This window comes from Oryctolagus cuniculus, chromosome 15 (genome assembly GCF_051225735.1).
Source record: "Oryctolagus cuniculus isolate XC-2025 breed Fujian yellow rabbit chromosome 15, ASM5122573v1, whole genome shotgun sequence".
In the NCBI taxonomy this organism is placed as follows: Eukaryota; Metazoa; Chordata; class Mammalia; order Lagomorpha; family Leporidae; genus Oryctolagus; species Oryctolagus cuniculus.
Genome location: NC_142881.1, coordinates 32482334 through 32501476, shown reverse-complemented (window position 1 = coordinate 32501476; position 19143 = coordinate 32482334). Strand labels below are relative to the sequence as shown.

General features: G+C 58.5%; 1 protein-coding gene across 2 annotated transcripts in view; it reads right to left on the bottom strand.

The window, feature by feature from the left end:
* Positions 1-8184, bottom strand: part of SLIT1 (slit guidance ligand 1) — a 168341-nt gene extending 160157 nt beyond the window's left edge. Inside the window, exon 1 of one of the 2 annotated variants that reach the window (XR_011382336.2) lies at positions 7586-8184. Coding sequence is in view for 1 of the 2 variants with exons in the window: in XM_051823458.3 (XP_051679418.2) it covers positions 7586-7770 (185 nt within the window). In the remaining variant the exon portion in view is untranslated. The remainder of the gene's footprint in view (positions 1-7585) is intronic. The other variant, XM_051823458.3, reaches the window with a different exon arrangement.
* Between the last annotated feature and the right edge of the window lie 10959 nt (positions 8185-19143).

The following is a 19143-nucleotide window of genomic DNA, read 5'->3' as shown; positions in this document are numbered from 1 at the left end:
TCTGAACGTGAACTCCGGATTGGCAACAGAAGGGCGTCAATGTGAAGTTTTCTGATTGGGGCAGGCACCCGCAGAGCAGTGAGGGCGCTGCTTGGGATGCCTGTGGTGCCTAGGTTTAGCGGCTCTGACTTCCAGTGCCTGCTGACGTCCTCGGGAGGCAACAAGAGACGGCTGAAGACCCTGGCTCCAGGTTTCAATCTGGCCAGCCCCTACTGTTCTGGGCCACTGGGGCACAGACCAGCAAATGGGAGATACCCTGTGTGTGTGTGTGTGTGTGTGTGTACGCAGGTACCTCCCGAACAAATAAATAAAATAAATTTAAAAAAATTCTGACAGCCTTATTGTTCTTAAAAAATACACATCACGTATTGAAAGGAAAAACGTTAACAATGTCTCCAACCTATGGGGGGGGGCAGGAATTACATGAACGGGTGAGTGCGGGTGTGACATGACACAGCAAGCAGAATAAACTGTAAACTGAACCTGAAGAGAGGATAGACAGGGACTCCTGACACTTCATCGCAGCTCTTCTGTTTCAAATAAAATAAAAAATTACGATGTGGGGCCAGCACTGTGGCATAGCAGGTAAAGCTGCCACCTGCAGTGCCAGCATTCCATATGAGTGCTGGTTCAAGTCCCAGCTGCTCCACTTCTGATCTAGCTCCCTACTATGGTCTGGGAGAGCCGAAGATGGCCCCAGTCCTTGGACTCCTGCACCTGCGAGGGAGACCCGGAAGAAGCTCCTGGCTCCTGGTTTTGGACTGGCTCAGCTCTGGCCGTTGTGGCCAACTGGGGAGTAAACCAGCGGATGGAAGACTACTCTCTCTGCCTCTCCTCTCTCCGTGTAACTCTGACTTCCAAACTAAATAAATAAATCTTTAAAAAGATTACAATGAACATAAGAGACCTTTTTGGGTGATGAAAATACTTTAAAATCGGGGATGGGAGTTTGGCACAGTGGTTAGGATGCCACTTAGGACACCCACCTCCCATACTGGAGTGCCTGGGATTGGGTCCCAGCTCTGCTTCTGATTCCCGCTTCCTGCTGATGCACACCTTGGGAGGTAGCAGGCTCAAGAGTCTGGGTCCCGGGACCAGTGCCATGGCTCACTTGGCTAATCCTCCGCCTGCAGCACCAGCATCCCATATGGGTGCCGGTTCTAGTCCCGGTTGCTCCTCTTCCAGTCCAGCTCTCTGCTGTGGCCCAGGAGGGCAGTGGAGGATGGCCCAAGTGCTTGGGCCCTGCACCCGCATGGGAGACAAGGAGGAAGTACCTGGCTTCTGGCTTCTGGCTTCGGATCGGCGCAATTTGGGGGGTGAACCAACGGAAGGAAGACCTTTCTCTCTGTCTCTCTCTCTCACTGTCTAACTCTGCCTGTCAAATAAAAAAGAGAGAGAGAGAGAGAGTCTGGGTCCCTGCCCCATGTGGGAAGATCCAGATGGGATTCCAGGCTCCTGGCTCCCAGCTGATCCAGCCCTCGTTCCCATGATCATCTGGGGGAGCCAGCAGATGGAAGATCTCTCTCACTTTCTGTCCCCGTCTCTGACTTTCAAGTAAGTAAAATACATAAAAATCAAAAATAAGTAATAAAATTGGATTGTGGTGATGTCTGCACAACTCTGAAAATTATTAAAAATCACTGAATTATTTTAAAAACTTAATAAAAAGTTTTACACACAGAAAACACACAACATAAACACACACGCACATGCGTGCACGTCCCCCAAATTCCCGTACCCTCACTTCACCGCCACTTACCTAAGTCATCCCCTGCCTTCAAGGCCCAGGCCAAATGATACCTCCTGTCACCATGGCCACCAACACGGCCACCCCCCACCCCCCATCCCGACCTCTCACTCCCACCTAGAGGCTCCCCTCATCTCCACAGGTGCCAGGCATCATTCACGTGAATCAGCCCACAGGAACTTAGAGGGAGGTGCTGCCACGGTCCCCATTTTACAGGTGAGGAAATCAAGTCATCGGTGAGCTGCCCAAGATCTCTCCGGCAGCAGCAGATGGAGCCAGAACTTAAACGGGGCCACCCGAGCGCCAAAGCCTGTGCTGCCAGCCACCGTGCTCGGTGGCCCCAAGTCGTCCTTACGTGCTTTTCTTTCTCCCCCAGCCAGCTGCAGGCTCCCAGAGGCTCAGGCCCACACTCCAGCCCCTCTCGAAGCTGCGCACACGGCAGGTGCCCAACAGCTGTGAGCCTGCCACAGGCTGGGTTCCAGAAAGGAGAGGAGGGGGCTGCAGGCTCCGTCAAAAAACAAGGAGCCAATTCCCCGCCCCCCGCCCAGCTCCCTGGCTACTGCCCAAGGCCCGGCCGTCATCTGCTCTGGGTAATAAGTATTTGTGTGGCGATAATGACAGCATTGGGGAAGAAAATCCCATTAAGGGAGAGCCCTGCCGAGCTGCTAATGCCGGCACAGAGCTGCAGGCGGCAACCAGGCCAAGCGCCCGTCTGCTCCCAGTAACGCAGCGGCTGCCTGGCCCTGCCGCCCCTCGCCCAGCCCCAGAAGCCCATGGCCGCCCCTGCTGGCAGCCTCGGGTGGCCGTGCCGGGGAAGGGCAGCCATCCCCACATGCTCAGGGCGGCCCTTGGCCGCCTGGTGGGGGAAGGGCGAGGAGGGCTCCCGAGTTCCCTCTGTGTCCCTGCAATCATCTGTCACCTCAATAACCATAATAACAGTAGCACGGATTGGGCACTTGCTGTCGGCAGGGCCCGCTGCAAAGCGCTCCTCCGAGAGGAGAATCGTCACACTTAATCCTCACCGCCGTCCTTTGAAGCAGGTGCTAGCGTCAGCCCCACTTTGTGGGTACAGACATGGGGCTCCAGAAGTCCCGTTCTCATCCGGAGCACTTGGCCCAGTTTGCACTCGTCCCTTCTCATATTATGTCATTCATCTCCAGGTCCCCAGCTGCACTACAACTCCGAGTGAGAAAGACAGTGTAGTCTGTTCACACCATTCACTCGGCACTCTGTTCACACCATTCACTCGGCACAGCACAGATATTCACATGAGGAAACCCCAACTGTTGAGGGCCAAAGTTGAGTTAAAACCCCAGGCATCTGGCCCCAGAGCCACACCATCACCACCAGCCACCCTCCATAGTCCCCACTCCCTGTCCCCAAATCCCAGGGAGGGGACTAGGGAGAAGATGCTCTGAGCAGGGTCCAAGAGGGCCTGGCCGGTGCCCAAGTCCTCATCTCCCAAGCTCTCTTCTGCCCAACCTGAACCCTCAACCTTCAGTTTAAGCTCCTCAAATAACAACTGGGGCCAGCGTGGTGACACCACAAGCTAAGCCACCACCTGTGACATCAGCAGCCCATAGGAGCGTCGATTCAGGTCACAGACACTCTGCTTCCCATCCAGCTCCCTGCTAATGCGCCTGGGAAAGCAGCAGAGCACGGCCCAGGTGCTTGGGCCCCTGCACCCACATGTGAGACCCAGATGTAACTCCTGGCTCCTGGCTTCAGCCAGTTGGGGCCATCCATTGGATGGAAGATAACTGGTTCTCTCTCTCTCTCCCCTCTCTCTGTTACTCTTTCAAATAAATAAGTCTTTGTTTTCATAAGTCTTTTACATAATAATGATAACATCACCCAAGGTCTGGATCACAAAGGATTTCACAAACCTGGCCTGAAGGTGGAACCCCAGCCATGTGCCACGCCTTGGGCCACACCTTCCACGTGTATTCTCTCACGTCCTGGTCCCTATCAACCTGAAGAGCCGCCCTGAGCCCCTTTTACACACAGAAATGGGGTCTCAAAGCAGGTGGAGGGACTGCATGGAGCCTAATGCCAGTATTCAGCCACAAGCCCAGGGCTCCGGCTACCGTAGCAAAACCTAAGAGAGCAGGAGTCGCTCACCCCCGCACAGCAGTCTCCACATGGAGGTATATTCAGAGAGCCCAGGCCAGCCAGGTCCTGGTGGCAGCCACGGCTTACACGGCCCCCGACCTCCCTCACCACCGCCATCATCCCATCAGGACCTGGAATTCCAATCACGCTCCGGGGCAGTCTCGCTTGGCAGTAACCCTCCCCGCCCCCCAACCCTGTTGAATGGGACCACAGAAATCATGGCCTCCCCAGGCCTCCGCAGCATGGATGGAGCTAGGGCAGGTAGACAAATTGGCCAGGAGGCAAGGGACAGAAAGAGTGGCCCCACAACCTGACAACCAGCAGAATGTGCTGGCCGGGGGCTAAACAGCAACCAGCAGGCCTACCTTCCCAGGGACCCCGCCTGCCTCTCTCCACCCTGGGAGATCTCTCAGAGGGCCAGGCAGACACCTCTTCCCTCTCTGCATCCCAAGAAAGATTCCGTGGCCAGCTGAAATACACACTCCCAGGGTGGAGGGCAGAAGCGATGTCCACACACACTGTACTCTGGTCACATTGTCCTGAACAGCCTAATCCAAAAGATTTTAAATTTGTTTTCATTTTATTTGAAAGGCGGAGAGTCAGAGACCTTCCAACTGCTGGTTCACTCCCCCGAGTGCCCCTGACAGCCAAGGCTGGGCCAGGCTGAAGCCAGGACCCCAGAACTCAAATCAGGTCTCCCACGTGGGTGGCAGGGACCCAAGTACTTGAGCCATCACCTGCTGCCTCCCGGGGTTTGCATTAGCAGGACGCTGGAATCAGAAGTGAAGGAGCCAGGATTCCAACCCAGGTACTCTGATGTGGGATGCAGCTGTCCCAAACACCTGCCCCGAATTTTGCTTAATTCCACTGAAAGCCAAAGGCTGTGAGTGGAAGACAAAGAAAGTTGACACTGACACTCCAGTGGCGTGGTTCGATGGCTCTGAGCCCCGGCCCTGGGAACAGGAAGCCACCCAGGCCTCCCTGCATCTGCATCCTCATTGTTTCCAGGGCAGGGAAGCCTTCGCCACCTCCTCCCCACCGGCCAGCCGCCCGCAGCCCCTCTGGCTGAAGCAATTTCCTTGGCAGCTCCGGGCGACACAACCTCTTCCCAGAAGCGCCCGCAGCAAACCAACGACAATTTCCTCCCACGCGGTGGAGGGGGCCAGATGGGGGGGCAGGCCTGGACCTGGACTTATGGAATCTGTGCTCATAAAGTCGCAGGGGCTCCCAGGCCGCCGCACAAACTGCCCCAAGGACAAAGGCAGATGCGCAGCTGCAGTCTATAAAAATTTCACGGCCGCAGAAGCAGCCGCGCCTGCAGGCTGGGATACCGCACGACACCCATATTGATTAGAGAGAGCATTTGCCACAGTTATTTGGAGTCTGCCTGGGCACGCACCACGGCTCTAAAAGAACGTTCTTTCCCTCTTCAAATGGCTCTCGCATGGCCTGCCCTGGAAAAGGCATCTGCTTTCCACATCTGGTCCCTGCCCCGGAAGCTGCACACGGACAGCAAAGATCAGGCCCATCCCAGCCCCCGGAATAACTCACCCCTGGGTTCCCGCCAGCAGCCTCTCCAGCCCCAGGTGCCCCTGTCTGCCCATGTCAGGCCCAGCACACTCTGCCCTCTGCCTGCATTGCCTATCCCCTGAGCCCGGCAGGATCCAAGCCTAACTGGCAGGATGGCCCATCTTCTGAGAAGCCCATGTTCTCACAGCCCTGTCACGGTGCCCGCCCGGCCCTCTCCCAAACCTCCAGGCCACACGACTCGTGAGGACAGGGACAGGCTCATGCCCTGCTGCAGCCTCCATGCGCAGGTGGTTCCTGGCTCCGTAAACATTTACTGAATTAAATAATGAAACATCTCCCCTGTCCCATCCTAACCATGCTCTCAGAGCACGCATCAGAACACACCTGGCACTCCTCATCCACCATCCCCCACACTCACAAGAACCCGAGAGCCCCATGTGTCCCCAGCCCCATTTTCCTGATGCAAAGCAGCTAAGGCTCAGAGAAGGGAACTAACTTGTCCAAGGCCACGCGGCTAATAAATGGCAAAGCGGGAACTCCCAGAGCCCAAACTCCTTCTTCTGCACTAGGATTTTTCACTTCCATCTTGCTCTGGTTGCAAAAGACTAGAGAGTTCATGGGAGTCAAAACAGACAGTGTCCTTTAACACTAAAGGCAGTAAGAGAGCCAGGGTGCAGGAAGCGCCCTCAAGATTCAAGATCCAAGGCAAAGGAAGAGGGGCTGATGCGCCCCAGGGCACAAGGCCGGTGAAACGGGGCGCAGACCCAGAGGGAACAGGCACAGCGGCCGCCCAGGCCGCCTCAGGGGTCCCCGGGGCACACTTCTGACCCTCCATGCCTCTCCGGGGCCAGCACAGGCTGCCCCCAAGGAAATCGGGTGCTCCTACCGCTCCCCTGCCCTCCAACGTGCACGCTCACGCACGCACACCGATTCCCATCGAGATGGCAAATTCTCTCAAACCTCCACGGGAATTTTCCCGACGGCCAGGAAGACACGGAGGCCAATATGTACTCGCTAATTGCTGGCCTTGGGACAGCGTTTGATCCGGGAGACAGCTCTCCCTGGAGTCAGATTTCTGCCTCTGACCAGCTGGGAGCCATGGAAATGTGCTCCAAAGTCATCGAAATACGCCCGCCTTTCCCGAGAGCCTCTGCAGGCTTCAGATGAGCCCGCAGCCTTTCCCCAAACCGCCTTCAAACAGTGCTGCGAGCAGCCCAGAAGCCCTGCCTGTGACCCCTCTGCACACGCGGGCCTCCACTGCAGAGGTGGCCTCTTGGACGCCAGGACTTCCCACGGTCGCACATTCTGGAGGCAGTCCCAGCAAACAAATTATACAGGACACACACACACACACACACATCCTCCCTTAGCAGGTCTCAAAGGGTCGTGTCCCGTCCCCCCCGCCCCCCCAAGGATCCAGAAGTGGGAGATAACAGCAGAAGAGAAATGAGTTTTTTGTGGCTTGCTTTGGTCCTTTGAGCTTGGGCCCCGCCCCAAGCCCCTGACCTCTGGGTGTTACTATGAGCCAGGACTCACCTACTCCTCTCTGGGGCCCCAACTTAAGGCCTTCCAAGCCCTCCGGCCCCATTGTCTGCGGGGTCGGGATGGTTGGGTGTATGGGGAGGGGGGAGAGGGGAACCAGTGCCAGGCACCTGCAGGGAGAGAATTCGCCAGGCTCTGGGGCAGACAATAGGGAGGAAGGGGGAGACCAGAAACTTCGGCTTCCTCCCACCACGCTCCCCCTCTGCAGGCAGCAAGCCTGGCAGCCCAAACCCCCACAACTGGCTCGGAACACGGTCCCAGCCCCGTGTGCCCAAACGGAGCCGCTGTGCCCCGCGAGCGTGGGAAGCGGCCCTCCTGGGGGCCAGGCAGGCTTTCCGCCTCCGCGAATTCGCCCGCACCCTGGAGTAACCCGGCGCCGGCGCAGGGGGCAGAGCCTGCGGGTGCGGAACGCAGAGGGCAGGTGTGCGCCGGGCGCTGACAACCCGCCCAGCGCCCTTCGAATACGAACACAGCGGAGCAGCAGCGCTCCGGGCTCCTGCCTCGGGAAGACCCCGGCTGGCAGGCATTGACCCGTCTGTTGGCCCGCGGCCGGGGTCCCAACCGTCCTGCCCCGACCCTCAGCCCTGACTCGCGTCTTGGGTAGGGGGAGGCCAACCCTGGGGCTCGCAGCGGCGGGCCGGGGGCTGTACTCACAGGCGCTCGGTGCTCCGCGGGATGTTCTTGGGGACGGCCTGCAGCCCCGTGCCGTGGCAGTCCACCGTGGTGCCGCTGCAGGTGCAGAGGGCGGGGCACGCCGAGGCACCCGGGAGGCACGCGGCTGCCCACAGCAGCAGCAGCCAGAGCTCCGGCCGGGACCCACGCTGTGCCGTCAGCGCCATCGTGCCCTCACCGCGTCCGCTCGCGTGCCAGACGGCGGCAGCCGCTGACCATCCCCGTGCGGGGCCGCCTCCAGGTGCAGTCCTGGGCAAAGCCACGCCACAGCCCGCGAGCCCTGCGCTGCGCCCTTGCGGGCTGGGGGGCACCTTGCGGCTTCCAGCGACGGCGCTTGTGCGCGGACCGGGGGAGGGCGCCTTGGGCGGAGGGCGCTCGGCTCCGCTCGGGTTCCTCGCCGCCTGCGTCTCCCTCTCCCTCCCTGCAGCTCCCAACTGACTGCTGCGAGGAGGAAAATGGGCAGGCTCCGCGCGCGCACGCACCCGGCGCACACTCACACACACACACTAGCACTCACGCCCGCACGCCGCTCCCACCCGGCAGAGCGCACACCCAGGGCCAGACTCCTCCCCGCCTCCCCACCCCGACCACCGCCCCCGCCTCCCGACCACCGCGCGGCGGCGGCTGTGAGCCGCGTACAGTTTCAAAGGTGGAACCTCCAGAGCGCCGCCGGCGGGCAGGGGGCTGCGGGGGAGGGAGGGAGGGGGCCGGGCTCGCCCTGCCCGTCCGGCTCTGCGCGCGCGCGCGTACACACGTACAGGCACACACGCGTGCGCCCGCACACACGCACCCCGGCCCGCGCGCTCCCCGCTGCTGGCCCTCAGGGGAAGAGGGTGAGATCGTTCCCACAAGGACATCCTCCGCGGGGCCACGCATTACCGCTTCCCCGACGGCAGAAAAGGGCCCTGGCCCTGCCAGTCTCGCCTTGTCAATTTTTGATGAAAGGGAGCCCCCCCACCCCATCCCAGCCACCCACCTTCCCTAGCCTGGGACCTTGAAACTGCTGGCCCCTGGGAGGCCAGGACCCACAGAAGCTCTGGGCCAAACACAACCCCGTCCACCTCCCCTCCCAGCGTGTGTCCTGCGCCAAGATGGCAGCACCTCTCTCCTGGAGGGAACCACGGGATCCAGCTGTTCCCAGGAGATGGGCCCCGCACGGCAGGGTTGCCCACGCCAGCAAACTTCCTCTGCAGACAGGTGGAAGAGGTGCGCATGGTAGAAGGAAGGCAGAGAGGACTGGGCACCCTGTTTGGGAGAGGGCAGTACAGGCCACCCACGTCAGACCCCAGGCCCAGCAGCGCTCGGCAGGGACTGTTCTTATTCTGAGTCAGGGTGGATGTGGATGCAGATTTCCAGGGAGGTACGGTCGGGGGAGGCCCTCCCTGGACCCCAGGACAGCTGCTGCCTCCCGCTGAGCAGCCCAGGAGCTGGCTGCCTGGGGCCTCTGTGAGAGCTGGGGGCCAGCACAGGCCAGCGGGGGTCAGGCTCCCCGAGACCAGAGCCCTGGCACCCGCCAGGACCGTGGCCGCAGGTTTTCTGCGTTTTATTTCCAGCTTGATGAAGGTTTTGCAGTGGCTCTTACTGGCATGACCCAGGCAGAACTGTGGCCAGGACGTCCAGCAGTGTGGCTGACGTCATGGGCCCTTGACGGTTCTCCTGACCTGCCTGGGGCGGCCGTCTGAGCCGCAGGCTCTTGGGGCTGCCGCTGGATTACTCAGGGGGAGGGGGCAGTCTCAAGGGCCCCATGTGGTGTGACGTCCGGGAACCTTCCCAGAGATCAGGTCAGAGTCTAAAAGGCCACCTGCCCCTTCCTCACACCTGCACTCCCAGATCCTTGGGCAGAGAGGAATCCTCACTGCTGGTTCCTCGCCCTTAGCCAGAGCTCTGTGCACTCCTGCTGCTGGCTCGCTCTCAGACGTGGTCTGCGGCAGAGTCCCCCCACCCCAGCCCCAGCCCTGGTGTCCTCGCATCCTCGCTCACCCCAGCTCCTGTCCCTTGCTCAAGCGGTGCCTCCCCAGAAAGCCAGGACTGCGGCCAGGGGGAGGAGGGTTGATCCTCCCTGGGCCCTGGGGTCCCTACAGCAGCAGGGGGAGGGGTGTGAGGAGCGGTGGCAGTGGGCAGGGAGGACAAAACCAGCCCTGCCTCGGGGTTCCCAGAGCCAGCCCCTGCCCCAGAAGCTTCCAGACTAGCCAGGACAGCGAATCGCAAGTAGGCCCTGAGCCAAGTTGTCACTGGCTGGCAAAGGCTGGCCCTTCCTTTGAAGGGAGGGAAGCAAGGAGGCCCCCAGGGACCCAGGACAAAGACACCCCCGCCAGCCGTCACGGGAGGCCCTGCCCCAGCAGCCAGGCAGCTCCCCAACTTGGCTCCCATCCCCAGTTCCTCCACCCCAGAACCTGGCCGGCTCCCCAATTCGGAAGGCAGCACGCCATGAATGAGCACAGCTCATTAGTGTGCCCGGCACATTTACTCGTTAAACAAGTGCCTGGCCACCACACCCCCCCACCCCCTTTGCTTTTTTGATTTCCTCTCCTGTGCCCCTCCCTCTAGGGGTCTCCCTGCCCCCTCCCTGCAGCCCCAGGCCACCTGCTCCCTCTATGCGGGTGGGAGGAACAGGCCTGGCGCCTTGCTTCTGCCAGGAATGCCCCACCAAGCCCGGCTCTGCCACTGGCCGACCAGCAGGGCAGCCCCTGGGGAAGGGGGGAAACCAGGGGTTGGCTCTCCCCAGTGCCTCCACCGAATGCCCTCTGGTCATGTACACGCAGGAGTTGGGGGCCACCTCCTGCCTAGGGCCCACCAGCTTTTGCACCGGGTCCTGTTGTCTGCTCCACCTGCCTTTCTGAGGCACTAAGAAGGTGGAGAGACAGGTGAGGGGGAGAGCACTGTGGTGTGGACTTGGCACGTCTCAGCAAGCACAGTCCGCCAGGCAACAGGAGAACAGGGTCAGTCTGGCGACAGGGAGTGTGGAATTGCAGAGAACCCAGAGTGAGAGTCCACAGCAGGGCTGGAAGGCTCCCTGGAGGAGGAGTCACCTGAGCTGAGTCTTGAAGGATAAATGACATTGACTGGGCACAGAATAGGAAGAAAGGCGTTTCCGGCAAATAGAAGTGTGAGAGGTAACATACACGGACCGGTGCCACCTGCTCCATGGCTGAGCTATGGCAGGTCAAGCCAGGCTAGAGCAGGGCTTGGTGGGGCAGGGGGTGGGGGAAACCAGGAGGTCACAAAGCAGCATCACCTGGCCTGCCCCCATGCTCTAACACCTGCCTGCGTGTGTGCGTGATTGGCCACACTCGGGCATGGGAGCCAGGGTGACAAATGCGCCAGGCGCTTCCTTTCTGCTGTTTGCACTTTTTGCCCCACCACCTCCACACCACCAGTGCATTTTTTTAAATCCCCTGGGGTGCTTATTGTGCATGCTGGTTCCCCAGACCCTCCCAATCAGGATCCTCACTGTTAGCACACCAGGGAAGGGATGAGGAGCCAGGGGCCGAGGGACCCGAAGGCGGGCTGAGGCAGCTGGACATTGTCCTGAGAGTAGTAACGGCCACCAGATGGCTCCCAACAGTACACACGTGGCCTGGAGAAGAGCTTGCAGATCAGCTACTAGAGAGAGACTGCCGGAAGGCTCTGGAAGGCAGAGGGCAACGTCGGTTGTGATACTTTCTCCGTGGGAGCCTTGACCAGCCTGATGGAAACCCTGAAGATGAGCTGACCTCTTGCAGCTGCCCCAGGTGTGGCAAGTGTCTGGCCTGGGTCCCCCGGCCTGGGCAGCCGTTGGAGGGGCACTGCCCCTGGAGGGAGAGGCAGTTTCTCCCACTAAGGGCAGGGCCCAATGAGGGCTGACGGCGGGGAGGGGCTGTGCCTAGGCAGTCCTTCACTCCTCCACGCAGGCACCCGCCAGCGCACACACACGCACAGCGTGTCAAAGGCAGCCCCGAGCACGGGGCCAGGCTCACAGGAGGGGCAGCCCACCTGAGGCACTGGGGAGCTTACAGCGAGCAGAAGCCAAGGCCTGCAGAGTGACCAGGAACCGAGGGGCCAGATGGGAGCGAGGGAGGAAGAGTGCTTCAGGTAGATGGAATGGAGTAGAAGGCTCAGAGGACAGAGTTGGCACGGAGCAGACCAGAGTAGATTTTCAGGAGGGAGGGGAGACCGGAGTGGTCGTCAGGAGGGCAGATGCTGAGGGGTTGAGCAAGTGTCTTAGGGAGCTGGGCTGAATCCCAAGGGGAACAGGAAGCCACCTGGGAGTCTCGGCTGGGGCGTGTGGGGAAGGAAGCAGATCCTATACCCAAAACCCACCTGTGAGGAGGAGGCACCTGTGCCAGGAGGGGCCCAGTAATGATGCAGATACCAGAGCTCATCAGCACGAAGCAGCTGCCACCAGCTGGGCCACTGACCTGTGCCTCTGCACTCAGGGATAGGCACAAGGACCAGGGCTTAGCCGGGGCAGTGCGGCTCCCAATGTCATCACCCCCCACAGTGACAAAGCTGCCTGCTGTAGAAGCCACATATGGCAGGAATAAGCTTTCGGTAACCCTGCAAGGGAGGTGCTGTCACCACTCCTGACCCCAGCTCCCTGCTCATGCAGACCCTGGGAGGCAGCAGGTGGTGGCTGATTGGTTCCTGCCACTCACAGGGGAGACCTGGGTGGACTTCCCAGTTCTGGGCTTCAGCCCAGCCCAGTCCTAACCATTGCAGGCATTTGAGAAGTGACCCAGCAGCTGAATCAGTTTCCTCTCTCTCTCCCTCCCTCTCTCTCTCTTTCTCGCTCTCTCCAACCCCCCCTTTTAAAATATACACATTTCTAAAAACACTCTTTAAACAACCCATGCAATATTTGCCTTGGTCAGAGAAGCAGGGGAGGTGGGGAAAGCTTCCAATGGTTTTTCAGGGATGACAAAAAGCAGAATTTTTACATTGTTTGGCTGCTTTGGTGTTCAGCAAAGCAGTGTTGGTCCTGGCCAACAAACACTCGCCATGCGGCCCTGGACACTTGCTCCCAGGGGCTGCCACACACACACAGAGGACTGCCTCAGGTTCCTAGGAGAGGGATAGAGTGGGGGCAGGGAGACATGCCGGGGCAGCTGGGGCCATCTGGACCATTCCTGGTGGGGGTGGTGGCATTTACTGAGGGGCTCAGAGCAAAGGGAAACTGTGCACCTCTGTTGGATCAGGCAGAACACAGGCTGTGGGCAGAAGGGGTGGGGTGGCACAGTGGCCCCCTGGGAAGTACAGGCACCATGGGTGAGGGCTCAGGGCAGCCCAGCATCCAAGGAAGTACTTCTCTTCCCTGGGCCAGCTCAGTCACCCCGATATCCAGCCATACCTTCAGCGCCCCTCAGTAGATACAGACCCATGATGCCTGACACCTCACAGCTGGCTGCGTCTTCAGAGAGAACCCCAGCAACCCCCATCTTCGCGACAAGGAAGCAGAGCCCCTAGAGAGGTGACTGACCCAAGGTCACAGATTGCGGCAGAGTGGACACCCCCTCCCCTGCTCAGCGCCACACTGTGTACTGACATGGCACCTTCCTGGGCCCCCCTGCCTGTTAGCTCTGTGCCGCTCACTTGAGCAGTCTAGCACCTAACACCACGGAGCAGCTCAATACACGGGGAACTGAAATGAGCTGGGGTGCAAGCAGAGAGCAGGTCCTCAGTATTTGAGGAAAGACAAATTTAGACACCCAGGAATGCCCACGGTTGTTCAGAGCCTGGACAGCTGGCTGCTCGTGAACCAGCCCAACCCCAGGACCTCCGGCTGCTACAGGGAAAATCAGAGCGGCTCCCTCCCTCCTCCACCGGCCTGCTCCTGCCCCCAAAGCTGAGGACCAGGTAGTCCTCTGAGGGCTTTGCCTTCAAGCCCTGCAGCTGGAAGGAACTCCCATAGCCTCCAGTTATAGCCCATGTAATGTTTTCTTGAGTGATTTTTAAAGTTTTCTAAATATATTTACTTGAGATGCAGAGAGGTAGAGTGCTCCATCCACTAGTTCACTTCCCAAATGCCTGCAGTGGCCAGGGGCAAAGCCAGGTCTCCCATGTGGGTGTCAAGGACCCAGCTACTTGAGCCATTGTCATTGCCTTCCAGTGTCCACACTAACAGGAAGCTGGACTCAGGAGCCAGAGCCAGGGTCGGACTCGGGGACTCCTATGCGGGATGTGGGCATCTTAAAAGGTGTCTTAACCGCCAGGCTAGATGCCCACTTCCTTGAGTGATTTCACTGAGTTCATTCAATCCCTGTTGATGGTGCACCCACCAAGAACAGGGCCTGTGTTGCTGCGAGAAGTATGATCCTTGTTGAAGTCAAAAGCAAGTTCATAAGTCAGGGCTCTTCTACAGCCAGAAATACTTAGTGAGCAAACACAAGTATTTAACATAGACTGCACCACTGGCAGCCATTATTTTGAAAAGCAAAGAACCCAAGTTGAAAGAGGTCATTTTTGCAGAAATGATCCCCTTCTAGCTGGAAGAAACGGGTCCCACGCACAGATCAGTGGGCCAAGGAGGTGTCTGTCCCAGGCCTTCTCCCACCTGCTAGACAAGGTCCGCTCTAAACAAAGTTAAAGAAGATCTGACCTCCTGCGAAAGAAGCCAAGACAAAACCCTGAGCAGTCAAGAAGCAGCCCGAGAGCGATGAAGGATTTAGTCAAGCCTGCGTGGAGCCGAAGGTCAGTCGAGTAACAGAAAACAGCGAACAGTTAGAGAATGAGCCGCCTGGCGGTACTAGGTGTTTGCCTTTCTTTAGGTCTTGCTCTAAGTCGACTTCTCATCTCAGAGTCAGAGTCGGAGTCCTGGTTGGGGAGCTGCAGCCCAGCACCCTGACAGGTAACGGACTCTCCAGGCTGATGCACCTCCGTGCGTGCCGAGTAGAATTCACTCGCCCACCCGTGACCCAGCAGTTTCTCCCAGAAACGTAACACATCTCCAGCAGACATGAATGGTTAAATCACCAAAGGACGGGCACATGACTGTGTAGAGCAGCCTATTCGTGACAGCTGAGACTTGGAAATAGCTCAGATGTTCATCAACAGGCACAGGGATAAACAAATGATGGTGCAGCCATACAGTGCAGAAATGAGCGAGAACGAACCACTGCACGCACAAGCGAACCGCGCCGGCACTATGCTGAGTGAAAGAAGCCAGAAGCAAGAGCGTGCGTTATTTCATACAATTTATACAAAGTAAAACACAAGCAGAACCGAATCAAAATAATGGTGTCCCATGTCCTGGCACTGGTTTTTCTCCACTAGTGGGGAGCGGAGAGGGAGGAGGAAGCCGACGTGCACTGCAGGAAGTGGCGCCCTCTTGGTTTGCCCAAGGCCCCGTGGTGCCCGGAGACAGCCCGCACCCCGCCAGATCCAGGCTCTTGCCTGCTCCGGAATGGGATGGCTGCTTGCCGCGTCACTCCTCACTCCTCACACCGTCCTCTCCGCTCCCCGTCACTGCCCTGCTCCAAAACCCATGCCCCTTCGTGCCTTTTCCTTCCCTTCTGGTTTGCACTTTTGCATCAAAGTGGTACACACACACAAATGGCCGGATTGGTCTATCAGATTTGTCATGAAAATGGCAAAACCCCTCCTCCCCCCCACCGCCACCACCACCGCCATGGCCTCTCCCTGGAGGCAAATTGTTTTGATATTTACTTCGGGCACATGAGAACACAGCCGCACCAAGGAAGCTCACTCCAGGGTTCTGAGGGCTACAAGAAGACCTTACAAGCCTCTGGAAAAGGTAGAAATGATAAGTCACCAGGGCCGCGTTGTGGTTTGGGGGTTAAGCCCCTGCTTAGGACGCCTGCACCCTAAATTGGAGTGCCTGGTTTAAGTCCCCAGCTACTCTGCACTTCCCATCCAGCTTACCGCTCATGTAGCTGGCAGGCGGCAGATCATGACGGAAGTACCTGGGTCCTGCCCAGGTGGGAGATCAGGAGGGCGTTCTTGGCCGGCCCGGGCTGTCGCAGCCACCGAGGGACTGAGCCAGCGGATGCAAGCTCTGTCTCTCTCTCTCTCTGCCACTCTGCCTTGCTAATAAATAATACATAACTCTTTCAAAGTAACAGTAACAATGTCATCAACAAAGAGCTGGGAATCAGAACGGTTTTAGGCTTCTCAGCAGCAACACTGGGGGCACAGGGCACTGAGCAAGCCCGTCACCGTTCTTCATGAAGGCCGTCTCCCACTGCGAATCCTGTACCAAGCCCAACTCCCCACCAGTGTGATGGCAGGGTAACGACACTTGTGGACAGCAAAGGTCAGAGGCTGCGGACCCTCCTGCGCCCTGTCCTTCACCCCCTCGCCCAACCCCTGCTGCTCTCGGCCCTCTTCCGTTCTCTCCATCCTTGCGTTTGCCTTTCGGGGGTGGAGGGGCGGGGACGGGGTGGAAATCCCTTTTCTAAAAGTTTACCAGGACTGTGAGAGAGAGAGCAGACGGGCTCAGTCAACTATCGTTACCCATAAATTCCCTGCTCTTTGGTACATTTTTATGAGCAACAGACCTTCTTCAAACAAATGTCTGAAAACAGCCAAAGCTGTGTTGCGCTCCTGTGCTGTGGCTTCTCCCCTTTGGCTGATGGTTAAGAAAGTTGCTGCAGCCAATTAACGAAAAGGGAATGATCAGCTTTGTGCCTATCAACTGGATCTAGGCACTGGGGATTGGCAACTGTTACCACCAGCCCCTACACACACACACACACTCTCACACACACACACACACACACACACTCACACACACACACGCACACACACAGACAACACATCATGTGGATTTTTTATAAACGAACACACCACAAGCAATCAAAACCTGAATGTGCTCAAGCCTCTGGATCCAGCTCTAACTTACTGGAAATACAGAGCTGTGATGCGCTGAAGGCGCTGTCGGGAAAATTCAGGCTGAGGGAAATTCCACTGGTCAAATGCCCAAGATTCATTTTATTTATTTGAAAGGCAGAGTTACAGAGAGAGTAGGAGAGACAGATCATCCATCCGTGGATTTAACTCCCAAATGGCTGCAACAGCCAGGGCTGGGCCAGGCCAGGAGCTTCTTCCAGGTCTCCCACATGGGTACAGGGGCCCAAAGACTTGGGCCATCCTCTACTGCTTTCCCAGGCGCATTAGCAGGGGGCTGGATCAGAAGTGGAGCAGGCGGGACTCAAACCGGCACCCATATGGGATTCTGGCATTGCAGGCAGCAGCTTAACCCACTACGCCACAGCACCAGCCCCTGCCCAACATATATTACAAGTAGAGAAAAGAGGGCTGCAGGGAGGATCTTTGGATTAAAAGAGACTTAAAAGACACATGAAGGGGCTGGCGCTGTGGCAAAGTGGTTTAAACTTCCATCTGCAGCGCCGAGCCCTGGGTTTAGGAGTGGGGCAGCCTTGGGGTGGGCCACCTTGCAACGCTCCCTTGCCAGCTCTGGGCTGTACTGTGGAACCCCAGGCCCCCGGCGCCCAGCCCACCTCCACCTCCAGGGACACCCTGTGGTCTCAGCCACACACTGCAGAAAACGAGACTCACGCGCCTCGGCCGTCAGCCGCCAGGCTTCATTGTCTGAGTCCTCTGATGTGAATTCTGCTAAAATCCTCGTGCCACCATAATGTGCTGCCCCGGGGTCAGGGCGGCCTGGATGCTCACACACAGGGGCTCAGGGACGGCCTTCTCACGTGCAGACTGCCCGGGCCCAGGCGATGGCTGGGTACAACTCTGGGCCTCTGTTGCCCGTAGGGAGGGTCATGCAAGTGTTTCCTTCCCAGGTTGTGGGATCCCAACCCGGCTGAACTAGTTGAGTCTTTTTTTTTCTTTTTTAAGGTGTATTAATTTACTTGAAAGAGTTACAGAGGCAGAGAGAGAGAGAGAATCTTGCACCTGCTGGTTCACTCCCCAAATGGCTGCAATGGCCAGAGCTAGGCCAAAACGAAGCCAGGAGCGAGGAGCTTCTTCCGGGTCTCCCGCTAGGGTGCAGGGGCCCAAGGCTTGGGCCATCTTCCACTGCTTTCCCAGACCATTAGGGGAGAGCTGGATGGGAAGAGGAGCAGCCAGGACTTGAACCAGTGCCCATATGGGGTTCTGGCACTGTAGCTGTCCATTTCCCCTGCTCCACCGCGATGCCAGTCCCCATATACATCTCTGAACTTCATTCAACTCAATACAACACAAGCTACATCTTTTCACTGTACAAGGTTGCTGGTGCTGTTCTCCCCAAAAGGGGAGAGACACCAGGTCTCAAGAGTCTTCGTCCCAGCATCCATCTTTTTTTTTTTTTTTTTTTTTGACAGGCAGAGTTAGTGAGAGAGAGAGACAGAGAGAAAGGTCTTCCTTCTCACCCCCCCCTCAATGGCCGCTACGGCCTGCGCTGCGCCAATCCGAAGCCAGGAGCCAGGTGCTTCCTCCTGGTCTCCCACGCTGGTGCAGGCGCCCAAGCACTTGGGCCATCCTCCACTGCCTTCCCGGGCCACAGCAGAGAGCTGGACTGGAAGAGGAGCAACCGGGACTAGAACTGGTGCCCATATGGGATGCCGGTGCCGCAGGTGGAGGATTAACCAAGTGAGCCACAGCGCTGGCCCCCTCCCAGCATCCATCTCTGCAACGCTGTCATTACGCCTGAAATTCAGTGAGTCACACTTGAATATAAGTGTAAAGTTAGCTTATTAAAATAAGCCACATATAAAATAATAAGAAAAAACAAAGGGCAGGCCTTTGGTGCAGTAGTTAAGACACCAGTTAGGATGCCTGCACCCCCTGCAGCTTCCTGCTAATGCACACCTTGGGAGGCAGCAGGTAACTAAACTCGGTTACCCACCTGGGCCAGCCGGATTGGCTTCCCAGCTACCGGCTTTGGCCCCGCCCAGACCCAAACATGGAGGTCATCTGGGGAGTGAACAGCCGATGGAAGGAAGCTCGCTCGCTCTCTCTCTTTCTCTGAAGTTAGAGAAGAGGAAATGAGAAATCAGCCAACACACACACAGCCGAAAGCGAGGAGACAGCCTGGGTCTGTGACTGCCGCCAGCCGCTCCTAGTCTCTCCCTCCCTCTCCTTGTCCCATGTTCCCGGCACCCTCCGCTGGCCGGGGTCCCTTCACCGCAGGCAGCTCTGCACCCAGGGGTCTCGCCCCGCCAGCGGCCCTCTCAGCGCTGAGCCGGCAGCCCGAAGGCCCCTGGGCTCGGACGGGGAAGGCGCCCCGCACGGGGCTGGGCAAGGGCACTGTCCATCTAACAGCACCTTCGCTGGGAACTAAGGCCCCAGGCCAGCCCCGCTTGAGGTTGCGCAGGCAGGAGAAGAGGTGTGCAGGTGAGGGGAAGACGTAAAGCAGGCAAGCCCCTCGCACTCCGCCCCTTGCCCCCCGCGGCAGAAACAGCCCACCCCCAGGCAGACGCTGCAGCCCGCACGAAGGAACCCCAGCTTCCCAGGCCGACTGGAGCCGCCACCCAGCCTTCGGTCGGCCTCCACGGCGCCATCAGGCCGTCCGCTTCCGGGGTATAGGGCGAGTGGGGAGCCCCGCGAAGTGCCACGGGCACACACCTGCCGCCGCCCGTGCGTGGCTCTGA